This window comes from Salmo salar, chromosome 27 (assembly GCF_965601325.2).
Source record: "Salmo salar chromosome 27, fSalSal1, whole genome shotgun sequence".
Taxonomy (NCBI): Eukaryota; Metazoa; Chordata; class Actinopteri; order Salmoniformes; family Salmonidae; genus Salmo; species Salmo salar.
In genome coordinates this window covers 6839800-6855896 of record NC_138317.1, presented here as the reverse complement: position 1 = coordinate 6855896, position 16097 = coordinate 6839800, and the positions used below count along the sequence as shown (strand labels likewise).

Here is a 16097-nt window from a genome sequence, read left to right as displayed (position 1 = left end):
CCGCATCCGTCTCCTAAACTTGACACTGTTTTTCCTTTTCTTTTGCACCCCAGTATCTGAACTTGCACATCATCATCTGCACATCTATCACTCCAGTGTTAATGCTAAATTGTAATTATTTAGCCTCTATGGCCTATTTATTGCCTTACCTCCCTAATCTTACTACATTTGCACACACTGTACATAGACTTTTTATATTGTGTTATTGACTGTACTTTTGTTTGTAACTCTGTTGTTTTTGTCTCACTGCTTTGCTTTATCTTGGCCAGGTCGCAGTTGTAAATGAGAACTTGTTCTCAACTGGTTAAATAAAGGTGAAATAAAAAAATATATTTCCTGCTTTTGTCAAACAATCAGAAATCATTCCATGAGGATGTTGTCATGGTGATGAGGAAGTGGTTGAAGGAGGAGGAGTCTCTCCCTGAGGGCCTGAGTCCCACCTGTTTGGCCAGGTCTCACTACCTGAAGGTTAGTAGAAAGACCTTTCCTCCATTAATGCTATAGACATTATTATGGGCCTTACTTGGCCAAATCATTATTGTTTGTTTGCCTATTTACTCAAATTAGTAGTGTCTGCATTCAAAAAATTGATTTTCTGAGCTATTTTATTAATTTCCTCAATTAATAAAACAGCATAAAATAACTCTGAAAGTCTCTCTAGTGGACCTTTTGCTTATTGACTCCCCTTAATGATGTACGAAGATCACTCAGTGAGTATATCTGTCCTTTCAGTTGCTGGAGGAGACTTTCAGTTGGTTTCATAGCCAAGATCAGAAAATGTGGGACCCACTCTCCAAAGATTTCCCAAGGTAAATGGATACGCTATGTGTAGACCGTATGACTGTATGTTATACATTTTGACCGACTTTCTCACATTTCCGCCAAGAAGATAAGAGAAAGAATCTCCCTGAACAAATCAACTATGACAAGAAATAGTTTTTCCTAAAGATAAAGCAAGCATAGAATACTTGTTTTTAAAAAGTTAGCAAAGAATACTACTTTAACCCCCTAGAGTCGATGTCCGCACCCCCATGGGAGTCTTATTAGCATAATATCGACATGGCCGTTTAATTTGGGCTGATTTCAAGTTTTCATAGCAATCCGTAATCGTCATTTTTGGATGCTGATTACATTGCAATCCACGAGGAGACTGCGTGGCAGGCTGACCACCTGTTACGCGAGTGCAGCAAGGAGCCAAGGTAAGTTGCTAGCTAGCATTAAACTTATCTTATAAAAAACAATCAATCTTAACATAATCACTAGTTAACTACACATGATTGATGATATTACTAGTTTAACTAGCTTGTCCTGCGTTGCATATAATCAATGCGGTACCTGTTAATTTATCATCAAATCACAGCTTACTTCACCAAATGGGTGATAATTTAACAAAAGCGCATTCGTGAAAAAAGCACTGTCGTTGCACCAATGTACCTAACCATAAACATCAATGCCTTTCTTAAAATCAATACACAAGTATATATTTTTAAACCTGCATATTTAGTTAAAAGAAATTGATGTTAGCAGGCAATATTAACTCGGGAAATTGTCACTTCTCTTGCGTTCAGTGCAAGCAGAGTCAGGCTATATGCAGCAGTTTGGGCTGTCTGGCTTGTTGCGAACTGTGAAAATAATTTATTCCTTACAAAGACGTAATTAATTTTCCAGAATTTTACATAATTATGACACAACATTGAAGGTTGTGCAATCTAACAGCAATATTTAGACTTAGGGTTGCCACCCGTTCGATAAAATACGGAATGGTTCCGTATTTCACTGAGAGAATAAACGTTTTGTTTTCGAAATGATCGTTTCCGGATTTGACCGTATTAATGACCTAAGGCTCGTATTTCTGTGTGTTTTATTATATTATAATTAAGTCTATGAATTGATATTTAATAGAGCAGTCTGACTGAGCGGTGGTAGGCAGCAGCAGGCTCGTAAGCATTCATTCAAACAGCACTTTCCTGTGTTTGCCAGCAGCTCTTCGCAATGCTTGAAGCACAGCGCTGTTCATGACTTCAAGCCTATCAACTCCCGAGATTAGGCTGGCAATACTATAGTGCCTATAAGAACTTTGTGGAAAGGTGTGGCTCAGTTGGTAGAGCATGGTGTTTGCAACGCCAGGGTTGTGGGTTCGATTAACACGGGGGACCAGTACGGAGAAAAAAAAAGGGGGGGGAAAAATGTATGAAATGTATTCACTACTGTAAGTCGCTCTGGATAAGAGCGTCTGCTAAATGACTAAAATGTAAATGTAAGAACACGTACATGTTGTGTTGCTCTAGGACGCTCACAAGACTCATCTGAAGCTCCCCCGTACCAGTTGAAAAATAATGTATGTTTACATACACTTAGGTTGGAGTCATTAAAACTTGTTTTTCAACCACTCCACAAATTTCTTGTTAACAAACTATAGTTTTGGCAAGTCGGTTAGGACATCTACTTTGTGCATGACACAAGTCATTTTTCCAACAATTGTTTACAGACAGATTATTTCACTTGTAATTCACTGTATCACAATTCCAGTAGGTCAGAAGTTTACATACACTAAGTTGACTGTGCCTTTAAACAGCTTGGAAAATTCCAGAAAATATCGTCATGGCTTTAGACGTTTCTGATAGGCTAATTGACATAATTTGAGTCAATTGGAGGTGTACCTGTGGATGTATTTCAAGGCCTACCTTCAAACTCAGTGCCTCTTTGCTTGACATCATGGGAAAATCAAAAGAAATCAGCCAAGACCTCAGAAAGAAAAATTGGAGACCTCCAAAAGTTTGGTTCATCCTTGGGAGCAATTTCCAAACGCCTGAAGGTACCACGTTCATCTGCACAAACAATAGTATGAAATTATGAACATGATGGGACCACGCAGCTGTCATACCGCTCAGGAAGGAGACGCGTTCTGTCTCCTAGAGATGAACGTACTTTGGTGCGAAAAGTGCAAATCAATCCCAGAACAACAGCAAAGGACCTTGTGAAGATGCTAAAGGAAACCGGTACAAAAGTATCTGTATCCACAGTAAAATGAGTCCTATATCGACATAACCTAAAAGGCCGCTCAGCAATACCGCCATAAAAAAGCCAAACTACAGTTTGCAACTGCACATGGGGACAAAGATTGTACTTTTTGGAGATATGTCCTTTGGTCTGATGAAACTCAAATAGAACTGTTTGGTCATAATGACAATCGTTATGTTTGGAGGAAAAAGGGGGAGCTTGCAAGCCGAAGAACACCATCCCAACCGTGAAGCACAAAATAGATGGCATCACGAGGCAGAAAAATTATGTGGATATATTGAAGCAACATCTCAAGACATCAGTCAGGAAGTTAAAGCTTGGTCGCAAATGAGTCTTCCAAATGGACAATGATCCCAAGCATACTTCCAAAGTTGTGGCAAAATGGCTTAAGGACACCAAAGTCAAGGTATTGGAGTGGCCATCACAAAGCCCTGACATCAATCCTATTGAAAATGTGTGGGAAGAACTGAAAAAGCGGCTGCGAGCAAAGATACCTACAAACTCAGTTACACCAGCTCTGTCAGGAGGAATGGGCCAAAATTCACCCAACTTATTGTGGAAAGCTTGTGGAAGGCTACTGTAAACATTTGACCCAAGTTAAACAATTGAAAGGCAATGCTACCAAATACTAATTGAGTGTATGTAAACTTCTGATCCACTGGGAATGTGGTGAAAGAAATAAAAGCTGAAATAAATCGTTCTCTCTACTATTATTACATTTCACATTCTTAAAATAACGTGGTGATCCTAACTGACCTAAGACAGGGAATTTTTACTAGTATTAAATGTCAGGAATTGTGAAAAACTGAGTTTAAATGTATTTGGCTAAGGTCTATGTGAACTTCCGACTTCAACTGTGTGTGTGTGTGTGAGACACTGTTTAGTGCCAAAAATAAGGGGTTAAGTACATGTAATAAAACATTAATAATTGTTTCCTGTTCTTTCTTATACTGTATCACTCAGATATACAGTGTATTCGGAAAGTTTTCAGACCTCTTCACTTTTTCCACATTTTGTTACGTTGCAACCTTATTCTAAATTGGATAAAATTGCATTTTTTCCTCATCAATCTAAACACAATACATAATGACAAAGCAATTTTTACTGAGAATTTATATAAAAAAAATATTGAGACTCAGGTGTACATTGAGCTCAGGTGTATCCTGTTAACATTGAGCATCCTTGATGTTTCTTCAACTTGTAGTCGACCTCGAATTAAATTGATTGGACATGATTTAGAAAGGCACACATCTGTCTATATAAGGTCCCACAGTTGACGGTGCATTTCAGAGCAAAAACCAAGCCATGAGGTCGAAGAAATTGTCCGTAGAGCTCCGAGACAGGATTGTGTCGAGGCACAGATCTGGGGAAGGACACCAAAAAATGTCTGCAGCATTGAAGGTCCCCAAGAATACAGTGGCCTCCATCATTCTTAAATGGAAGAAGTTTTGATCCACCACGACTCTTCCTAGAGCTGGCTGCAGTGCCAAACTGAGCAATCGGTGGAGAATGGCGTTGGTCATGAAGGTTACCAAGAACCTGATGGTCACTCTGACATGGTTCCGGAGTTCTTCTGTGGAGATGGTTGTGCTTCTGGAAGGTGCTCCCATCTCTGCAGCACTCCACCAGTCAGGCCTTTTATGGTAGAGTGGCCAGACGGAAGCCGCCACTCAATTAAAGGCGCATGACCGACCGCTTGGAGTTTGCCAAAAGGCACCTAAAGGACACTTAGATTCTCTAGTCTGGTGTAAATAAGATTGAACTCTTTGGCCTGAATGCCAAGGGTTATGTCTGGGTGAAACCAGGCAAACCTGGCACCATCCCTACTGTGAAGCATGGTGGTGGCGTCAGCATCATGCTGTGGGGATGTTTTTTTAGAAGCAAGGACTGGGAGACTAGTCAGGATCGAGGGAAAGATGAACTGAGCAAAGATCAGAGATCCTTGATGAAAACCTGCTCCAGAGCGCAAAGTACCTCAGACTGAGGTGAAGTTTCACCTTCCAACAGGACAACATCCCTAAGCACACAGCCAAGACAACACAGGAGTGGCTTTGGGACTCTGAACTCTCTAAATGTCCTTGAGTTGCCCAGCCAGAGCCTGGACTTGAATCCGATCAAACATCTCTGGAGAGACCTGAAAATAGCTGTGCAGCGATGCTTCCCATCCAACATGACAGCGCTTGAGAGGATCTGCAGAGAAGAATGGGAGAAACTTCCAAAATACAGGTGTGCCAAGCTTGTAGCTTTATACCTTTTAATTTTTTTTTTTTAAACCTGTTTTTTCTTTGTCATTATGCTGTATATTGTGTGTGTGTGTGTGTGTGTGTATTGTTTTTTAAAATACATTTTAGGTTAAGGCTGTATCGTAACACAGTGTGTGAATGTGTCTGAATACTTTCTGAATATGCACTGTATAACAGACACTTCAGAACCAACTTCATTTTGATTTTTTAGGGTGGGGGACTATTTGTTGTTCCATGTAGTGAATCAAAGTTATTCAATGCGTTTGTATGGGCTAATAGCATTAAGGCCAAATAATTAAATAATTGTTTTATGTATTTCTTTGATACTTCAAGTGGTCTTAAAATTCTAAATCAAATGGCAAAATGATCCTAGGTATGACCTAATTAAAACTATTCGAGATACAAAGTATGTAGACAAAATGAATGGTTTTGTCTATTTCAGCCACACCTGTTGCTGACGTGTGTAAAATCGAGCACACAGACATGCAATTGCCATAGACAAACATTGGCAGTAGAATGGCCTTCTGAAGAGTTCAGTGACTTTCAATGTGGCACCATCATAAGATGCCACCTTGTCAACAAATAATTTCAGAGAATGCTACCTGCCCCAATACATGGTGCCAACTGTAAAGTTTGGTGGAGTTGGAATAATGGTCTGGGGCTGTTTTTCATTGTTCGGGCTAGGCCCCTTAGTTCCAGTGAAGTGTAATCATAACGCTACAGCATACAATGAAATTCTAAATGATTCTGTGCTTCCAACTTTGTGGCAACAGTTTGGTGAAGGCCATTTCTTGTTTCAGCATGACAATGCCCCCGTGCACAAAGTGCGGTCCTTTCAGAAATTATCTGTGTGGAAAAGATATGTGTGGAAGAACTTGAAAGGCCTGCACAGAGCCCTGACCTCAGCCCCCATCAAACACCTTTGGGATGAATTGGAACGCCGTCTGCGAGCCAGGCCTAATCGCCCAACATCAGTCCCTGACCTCACTAATGCTTTTGTGGCTGAATGGAATCAAGTCTCCGTGGCAATGTTCCCAACATCTAGTGGAAAGCCTTTCCAGAAGAGTGGAGGCTGTTATAGCAGCAAAAGGGGGGACCAACTTCATATTAATGCTCATGATTTTGGAATGAGATGTTTGATGAGCAGGTGTCCACATATTTTTGGTCATGTCGTGTAGCTTAGTAGGGAACCCCCCCCCCCCCCACTCTTCAGGCTTAGACTGTTTAGTGCCAAAAATAAGGGGTTAAACACGTTTCCTGATCTTTCTTAAATCGCATATTTTTTATTATTTTAAATTATTTAACCTTTTATTTAACTAGGCAAGTCAGTTAAGAACAAATTCTTATTTACAATGACGGCCTACACCAGCCAAACCCGGACGACGCTGGGCCTATTGAGCCACCATATGGGATTCCCAATCACGGCCGGTTGTGATACAGCCTGGATTCGAACCAGGGTGTCTGTAGTGACGCCTCTAGCACTGAGGCGCAGTGCCTTAGATATAGCACAGGCACTTCCAAACAAACTTCCTTTTTTAGTGTGTGTGGGGGGGGTAGACTATCTCTATTGAATCTGTTATTCGTTGTGTTTGTATGTGCTAATAGCAGTAAGGCAAAATGCTATTTTTCTTATATGTTTGCTACTTAAAGGGGTCGTAAAATTCCAAATCAAATAGCTAAATGATCCTTGGTATGAACAATTTCATATAGCTTGCAGCACGCCCCCCCCTTCCCCTGACTTAGACAGGACTTGGACTCTTATGGGTTAAAAATTCTCTTGCTGAGCAAGTCTGCCCCCTCTTCTGTCTCAGTGGTATGCTCCCCGAGGCAGTTCTTCCTCCATCTATGGAGCACAGCTATGCACAGTGGCTGGAGAGGACGTACCAAGTTACCAGGGGTTCAGGGTTTCTCCAGCAGGGGAACACCATCCCTCCCCCATCCTCAGTCACCACCCATCAGCCCTGGGCGCTGGAGGGCCTCCCACTCAAATCCCAAGGTATGTAGTCTATGGCTGTTTCCCAAATAGGGAGTCTGGTCATGGGCATAGGGCTATGGTCAACTGTAGTGCACTATACAGCTCTGTAAATTAAGAGACCACTGCAAAATGATCAGTTTCTCTGGTTTTACTATTTATAGGTATGTGTTTGGGTAAAATTAACATTTTTGTTTTATTCTATAAACTACTGACAACATTTCTCCCAAATTCCAAATTAAAAATATTGTCATTTAGAGCATTTATTTGCAGAAAATGACAACTGGTCATAACACTGCATCTTTTTTGTTATTTGTCAGACCTCAAATAATGCAAAGAAAATGAGTTCATATCCGTTTAAACAACACAATACTCGTGTTTTAACTTAGGAAGTGTTCAGAAATCATAATTTGGTGAAAATCAGGGTTATTCCAATCACAGCTTTCATGCGTCTTGGCATGGAGCATTGTCCTGCTGGAAAAACCCATCCTCAGAGTTGGGGAACATTGTCAGAGTAGAAAGAAGCAAGAAAGTTTTCTTCCAGGACAACCTTGTACGTGGCTTGAATTATGCGTCCTTCACAAAGACAAATCTGCCTGATTCCAGCCTTGCTGAAGCACCCCCAGATCATCACCGATCCTCCACCAAATTTCACAGTGGATGCGAGACACTGTGGCTTGTAGGCCTCTCCAGGTCTCGCACCCACAGTGACATTTGGTGGAGGATCGGTGATCTGGGGGTGCTTCAGCAAGGCTGGAATCAGGCAGATTTGTCTGTAGAACAAAAGAAAACAAAAAGTCTATATACAGTGAGTGCAAATGAGGTAAGTTAAGGCAATAAATAGGCCATGGTGGCGAAGTAATTACAATATAGCAATTAAACACTGGAATGGTAGATGTGCAGAAGATGAATGTGCAAGTAGAGATACTGGGGTGCAAAGGAGCAAGATAAATAAATAAATACAGTATGGGGATGAGGTAGGTAGATAGATGGGCTATGTGCAGTGATCTGTGAGCTGCTCTGACAGCTGGTGCTTAAAGCTAGTGAGGGAGATATGAGTCTCCAGCTTCAGAGATTTTTGCAGTTCGTTCCAGTCAGTGGCAGCAGAGAACTGGAAGGAAATGCGGCCAAAGGAGGAATTGGCTTTGGGGGTGACCAGTGAGATGTAGCATGCGCTCCAGCAGGTATGAGTGGGTGCTGCTATGGTGACCAGTGAGCTGAGATAAGGCGGGGCTTTACCTAGCAGAGACTTGTAGATCACCTGTAGCCAGTGGGTTTGGCGACGAGTATGAAGCGAGGGCCAACCAACGAGAGTGTACAGGTCGCAATGGTGGGTAGTGTAAGGGGCTTTGGTGACAAAACGGATGGCACTGAGTAGAGTGTTGGAGGCTATTTTATAGATGACATCACCGAAGTCGAGGATCGGTAGGATGGTCAGTTTTATGAGGGTGTGTTTGGCAGCATGAGTTAAGGATGCTTTGTTGCGATATAGGAAGCCTATTCTAGATTTAATTTTGGATTGGAGATGCTTAATGTGAGTCTGGAAGGAGAGTTTACAGTCTAACCAGACACCCAGGTATTTGTAGTTGTCCACGTATTCTAAGTCAGAGCCGTCCAGTGCGAGCAGGTGCGGGCAGTGATCCATTAAATAGCATGCATTTAGTTTTACCTGCGTTTAAGAGCAGTTGGAGGCCACAGAAGCTCTGAAACCAGATTGCATAGCGGAGAAGGTGCGGTGGGATTCGAAATGGTCGGTAATCTGTTAACTTGGCTTTCGAAGACCTTAGAAAGACAGGGTAGGATAGATATAGGTCTGTAGCAGTGTGGGTCTAGAGTGTCACCCCCTTTGAAGAGGGGGATGACCGCAGCAGCTTTCCAATCTTTGGGAATCTCAGATGATATGAAAGAGAGGTTGAACAGGCTAGTAATAGGGGTTGCAACAATTTCGGCAGACCATTTTTAGAAAGTGAGGGTCCAGATTGTCTAGCCCGGCTGATTTGTATGGGTCCAGATTTTGCAGCTCTTTCAGAACATCGGCTATCTGGATTTGGGTGAAGGACAAATGGTGGAGGCTTTGGCGGGTTGCTGTGGAGGGTGCCGGGCAGTTGACCGGGGTAGAGGTAGCCAGGTGGAAAGCATGGCCAGCTGTAGAGAAATGCTTATTGAAATTCTCAATTATAGTGGATTTATCGGTGGTAAGTGTTTCCTAGCCTCAGAGCAGTGGGCAGCTGGGAGGAGGTGCTCTTATTCTCCGTGGACTTTACATTGTCCCAGAACTTTTTTGTGTTAGTACTACAGGATGCAAATTTCTGTTTGAAAAAGCTAGCCTTAGCTTTTCTAATTCTTAAGTTGCATATCACGGGGGCTGTTCGATGTTAATGCAGAACGCCACAGGATGTTTTTGTGCTGGTCAAGGGCAGACAGGTCTGGAGTGAACCAAGGACTATATCTATTCCTAGTTCTAAAATTTTTGAGTGGGGCATGCTTATTTAAGATGGTGAGGAAGGCACTTTTAAAGAATAACCAGGCATCATCTACTGACGGGGATGAGGTCAATGTCATTCCAGGATACCCCGGCAAGGTTGATTAGAAAGGCCTGCTCGCAGAAGTGTTTTAGGGAGTGTTTGACAGTGATGAGGGGTGGTCGTTTGGTCGCAGACCCATTACGGATGCAGGCAATGAGGCCTTGATTGAAAACAGCAGAAGTGTATTTGGAGGGCGAGTTAGTTAGGATGACGTCTATGAGGGTGCCTGTGTTTACGGATTTGGGGTTGTACCTGGTAGGTTCATTGATAATTTGTGTGAGTTTGAGGGCATCAAGCTTAGATTGTAGGATGGCCGGGGTGTTAAGCATGTCCCAGTTTAGGTCACCTAGTAGCACGAGCTCAGAAGATAGATGGGGGGCAATCAATTCACATATGGTATCGAGGGCACAGCTGGGGGCAGAGGGAGGTCTATAGCAAGCGGCAACAGTGAGAGACTTGTTTCTGGAAAGGTGAATTTTTAGAAGTAGAAGCTGGAATTGTTTTGGTACAGACTTGGATAGCCTGCAGAGTTCTGTATTACTATCTTTGCATTAGATTGCAACACCGCCCCCTTTGGCAGTTCTATAAATAGTAAAACCAGAGAAACTGATCATTTTGCAGTGGTCTCTTAATTTTTTTCCAGAGCTCTGTTAGAATAGGGTGCCATTTGGGACTAGTCTTAAAGCAGACATGTAACCCCATTCACCAGCACAAGAAGATCTTTGTAGTGTGCATTGACTGATTTCGCATTTTCCTTGGTCCTAACCATGTGAAGGGACAATTAAATAATGAATGTGTTTGGTGTATCTTGTCTAGGTACAAATGGTGCTGTAACCGGGGCCCTGGAACTCGACCTGACCAAAGATGAGAGGCAGTGTGCACTCTGCCAACAGTGTGGTGACGCCACACCCAACGTGAGTTCTTCTGCCCACCTCTGTACAGATCCCACTCAGTAAAACCGGATATCATACATAGTGCATTCGGGAAGTATTCAGACCCCTTAATATTTTGTTACGTTACAGCTTTATTCAAAAATGGATTAAAAAGGTCTCCTCAATCTACACACAATACCCATAACGACAAATCAAAAACAGGTTTTTAAAAATGAAATATCACAGTATTCAGACTCTTTACTCAGTAATTTATTGAAGCACCTTTGGCAGAGATTACAGTCTTAGTTCTTCTTGGGTATGACGCTGCAACCTTGGCACACCTGTCTTTGGGGAGTTTCTCTCATTCTTCTCTGCAGATCCTCTCAAGCTCTGTCAGGCTGGGGAGCGTCGCTGCACAGCTATTTTCAGGTCTATCCAGAGATGTTTGATCGGGTTTAAGTCCGGGCTCTGGCTGGGCCACTCAAGGATATTCAGAAACTTGTCCCGAAGCCACTCCTGCGTTGTCTTGGCTGTGTACTTAGGGTCGTTGTCCTGTTGAAAGGTGAACGTTCGCCCCAGTCTGAGGTCCTGAGTGCTCTGGAGCAGGTTTTCATCAAGAATCGCTCTATATTTTGCTCTGTTCATCTTTCCCTTGATCCTGACTAGTCTCCCATTCCCTGACACTGAAAGTCATCCCCACAGCATGATGCTGCCACCATCATGCTTCACTGTAGGGATGGTGCCAGGTTTCCGCCAGACGTGACGCTTGGCATTCAGGCCAAAGAGTTCAATTTTGGTTTCATCAGACAAGAGAATCTAGTTTCTCATGGTCTGAGAGTCCTGAGGTGCCTTTTGGCAAACTCCAAGTGGGCTGTCATGTGCCTTTTACTGAGGAGTGGCTTTTGTCTGGCCACTCCTCCATAAAGACCTGATTGGTGGAGTGCTGCAGAGATGGTTGTCCTTCTGGAAGGTTCTCCCATCTCCACAGAGGAACTCTGGAGCTCTGGCAGAGTGACCATCGGTTCTTGGTCAGCTCCATGACCAAGGCCCTTCTCCCCCAATTGCTCAGTTTGGCCGGACGGCCAGCTCTAGGAAGTGTCTTGGTGATTCCAAACTTCTTCCATTTAAGAATGATGGAGGCCACTGTGTTCTTGGGGACCTTCAATGCTGCAGACATTTTTTTTGGTGACCTTCCCCCAGATATGTGCATCGACACAATCCTGTCTCGGAGCTCTACGGACAATTCCTTCGACCTCATGGCTTGGTTTTTGGTCTGACATGCACTGTCAACTGTGGGACCTTTTTATATAGACATGTATTTCTTTCCAAATCATGTCCAATCAATTGAATTTACCACAGGTGGACTCCAAGTTGTAGAAACATCTCAAGGATGATCAATGGAAACAGGATGCACCTGAGCTCAGTTTCGAGTCTCATAGCAAATGGTCTGAATACTTTTGTCAGCTGGTGATTATCAAGCAAATAACTGTCAGTCTCACGGTAATTTACCGTTTAATTAACATAAACACATTTACCATCTCCTGGCTTCCACACACAGCCTACAAGCCACTGATGCAGACCTTTGGAACATCTACCTTTTTTTTTTTTTTTTTTTAAGTCTAATAAATCCATGTAATATAGCCTACACCTTCACAATAAATCAATTTATTTTAGACAGGTCTAAAGAAGCATGATATGAAGAAAATGTAGTCTTATTTCAGAACAGAATTTGCATACTCTGAGTTGTCCTGATGTGGCTTTGCCAAATGCCTGTGGGCTTCACTAGTTCATTTAGCAGACAAGTTTTGCTTAGAATTGCGTGGCATAATTTTATATTATAGTATGAAGAATAAAATTGAACAAAGCTGAATAAAATAAAGGATATTTTCTTCAAACGATTTGAGGTAGTGCACACATGCGGCTATTCTGTGTTGAGTGCTTAACAAAGAAATAGGTGTTCCTATATTCTTTCTTTAGTTACATTAATTACTTTAGTTGTTCTACAAACGTTGGACTATATGTTTAGATTTTTTTAATACATTGTAATGCTGCATGATGCGACTATGATTTGAAAAAAGTCACTTGAAAGGTTTTTATTTGACATTTATTTAACCAGGTAGGCCAGTTGAGAACAAGTTCTCATTTACAACTGCGACCTGGCCAAGATAAAGCAAAGCAGTGCGACACAAACAACACAGAGTTACACATGGAATTAACAAACGTACAGTCAATAACACAATAGAGAAGTCTATATACAGTGTGTGCAAATATTAGGTAAAATTAGGGAGGTAAGGCAATAAATAGGCCGTAGTGGTGAAGTAATTACAATTTTGCAATTAAACACTGGAGTGGTAGATGTGCAGAAGATGAATGTGCAAGTTGAGATACTGGGGTGCAAAGGAGAAAAAAAAACAATACGGGGATGAGGTAGTTGGATGGGCTATGTACAGGTGCAATGATCTGTAAGCTGCTCTGACAGCTGATGGCTTTACCTACCTGGAGCCAGTGGGTTTGGTGATGAATATGAAGCGAGGGCCAGCCAACAAGAACATACAGGTCACAGTGGTAAATGGGTTTTGGTGACAAAATGGATGGGACTGTGATAGACTGTTTCCAATTTGCTTGAAAGGCATGAGCTCTGCTTTGTTTTTTTGCGCAGGCTGTACACACTTCATCAGTCACTCATTCACAATGAGACAAGCACTTCACTGCGGCATTCCGAGGTGCATGTTGAAGATATTGGAAGAACTGTCCACATTTACTTTTCGTCAGCCATCAAGATGAGTAGGTCTAGCGAACAGCAAAAGCACTAGTTTATGTCAATCTACTATCCCTCATAATAAAAAAGTAGGCCCAAATTAATACACCCACCAGCATTTTTACGCGATGTGGCTGACACAACAGATCAGAACGTTTAGCTTCAAATGTTGATAAACTATTAGGCTATTTCTTTGCATTATAAGCGCAGCAATGCGCACATGGTAGTAGGCTATAAGTGTGAATGTTCTATTAGCAAGAAAACACCATTATCAAAAGTGACTGCAAATGCAATTATGCATCTAATGCATTTATTATGAAGGTGCATTTTTATGGTGAAAATTATCTTCCCCAAACTTGAAACTCATGTGCTGCTTATGCCAGTTAGGCTCTACACCCCTTGCAAAGTGGATTGTGCTTAATTTTAAGAAGTTATTTGGCCACTTTAGTTGTGATACAAACCTTAACACATATATGCCTATCGGAGAGGTTACATGAGGTGTGCGACCAATGATTAGAAAAATTGGCAGCAAAAAGGCATTCACAAGTGATAGGCTAATATTAGCACCCATCAGACTATTCTTGATTTAATCTGGTCTTATACTAAATAATATCTGTGTGAAATGTTTTATTTCGAATGAACCGTTATTATGCACCTGTATCGAAACAGGCAGCGGGAAAAAATACATGTCATCTATGCACTTAAAAAGTGAATGGAGAACACTTTTCCCTGTGGTTTATTTTTATGCCAGCCAGGTAGGCTATACTCCTGTTGTAAAGATTAAATAATGTGCTTAATATTAGGAAGGTTGATAAATAAATATAGTAGGCCTAGTCTATAGAAAGGTGATGGGATCTTCCTCTTTTTAATAAAGTCCATCACTCTGTTCTCGCACGCAATTGCATAGCCTATAGAAATGTTGCCCAACATGAGCTCATGGGCTCTCATGAAGTGTTTGATTAGATTTCCCATTACATTTGCATTGATGTCAGAGTGATTAGAGGGACAATAGAGTGCTGACTACCAGGTACCAGGCAGTTAGCAAGTTTGGTAGGCTACTAATGACCAGCAGCATTGCTTGGAGAAGCCTAATTACAGTGGCTAAATGATCACGTGAATTTGACTGCCTTCATGACTCGTGACTGCCGGTGTGGCAGTAATATGGTCACCGCAACAGTCCTATTCACACCCCTTGACCTTTTCCAATTTTAGTTGTATTTTTTTTTTTCGATTTAAATTGAGTTTTTTGGTCACTGGCCTACACACAATACCCCATAATGTCCAAGTGGAATGATGTTTTTAGGACATTTTTACAAATTAATAAAACATTTAAAGCTGAAATGTCTTGAGTTCAAGATTAAAAATGAACTCGTTCTGTGTGCAATAATGCTTTTTAACATTATTTTTGAATGACTACCTCATCTCTGTACCCCAGACATACAATTATCTGTAAGGTCCCTCAGTCGCGCAGTGAATTTCAAACACAGATTCAACCACAGATACCAGGGAGGATTTCCAATTACACGTTGGATCACCACAACACCACAACAATACAAAACAGTTTAATGGCTGTGAAAGGAGAACTGAAGATGGATCAACAACTTTACATTTTAGTCATTTAGCAGACGCTCTTATCCAGAGCGACTTACAGTAGTGAATGCATACATTTCACTTTTTTGTACTGGCCCCCCGTGGGAATTGAACCCACAACCCTGGTGTTGCACACACCATGCTGGCGTTGCAAACACCATGCTCTACCAACTGAGCCACATAACCTATTTGACAGAGTGAAAAGAAGGAAGCCTGTACAGAATAAAAAATATTCCAAAACATGCATCCTGTTTGCAGCAAGGGACTAAAGTAATACTGCAAAAAAACTGTGGCAAAGAAATGTACTTTTTGTCCTGAATACAAAGTGCTGTGTTTGGGGCAAATACAGCACATTACTGAGTACCACTCTCCGTATTTTCAAGCATAGTGATGGTTGCATCATGTTATGGATAAGTTTGTAATTGTTAAGGACTGGGGAGTTTTTCAGGATAAAAAATAAACTGAATGAATCTAAGCACAGGCAAAATCCTAGAGGAAAACCTGGCTCAGTCTGCTTTCCACCACACAATGCAAGATGAATTCACATTTCAGCAGGACAATAACCTAAAACACAAGGCCAAATCTACACTGGAGTTGCTTACCACGAAGACATTGAATGTTCCTGAGTGGCCAAGTTACATGGCAAGACCTAAAAATGGTTGTGTTGCAGTGATCAACAAGCAATTTGACAGAGCTTGAATAATTTGGAAGAATAATGGGTAAATGTTGCACAATTACAGGTGTGGAAAGCTCATGACTGACTCCAAAAGACTCTCAGCTGTAATCACCACCAAAGGTGTTTCTACAAAGTTTTGACTTTTCAATAAATTTGCAACTATTTAAAAAAACAAAAACATTTTCACTTTGTGATAATGCGGGTATTGTGTGTAGATGGGTGAGATTTTTGGTTTGATATAATCCATTTTGAATTCAAGCTGTAACACAAAATGTGGAATAAGTCAAGGGATATGAATACTTTCTGAAGGCACCGTAACTGGACATCCATTCGATGTACGTGCGTAAAGCTCACACGGGGCATGTAACCTCTTTTGCTCTTCAGAAACAAAATGAACAGGCAAAAATTGAAATGGTTTAAAGCTAAGGACCTGCAGGTTA

At 41.6% G+C, this 16097-nt stretch overlaps 1 protein-coding gene across 2 annotated transcripts in view; it reads left to right on the top strand.

Annotated features, from left to right (window-relative positions):
• The window catches only part of LOC106588247 (histone-lysine N-methyltransferase 2B), a 73700-nt gene that overhangs the window by 40397 nt on the left and 17206 nt on the right, over window positions 1-16097 (top strand). For both annotated transcript variants that reach the window (XM_082970334.1, XM_014177065.3), the window contains exons 19-22: window positions 358-468; window positions 733-809; window positions 7076-7260; window positions 10578-10675. In XM_082970334.1, coding sequence (XP_082826460.1) covers window positions 358-468; window positions 733-809; window positions 7076-7260; window positions 10578-10675 — 471 coding nt within the window. The remainder of the gene's footprint in view (window positions 1-357; window positions 469-732; window positions 810-7075; window positions 7261-10577; window positions 10676-16097) is intronic.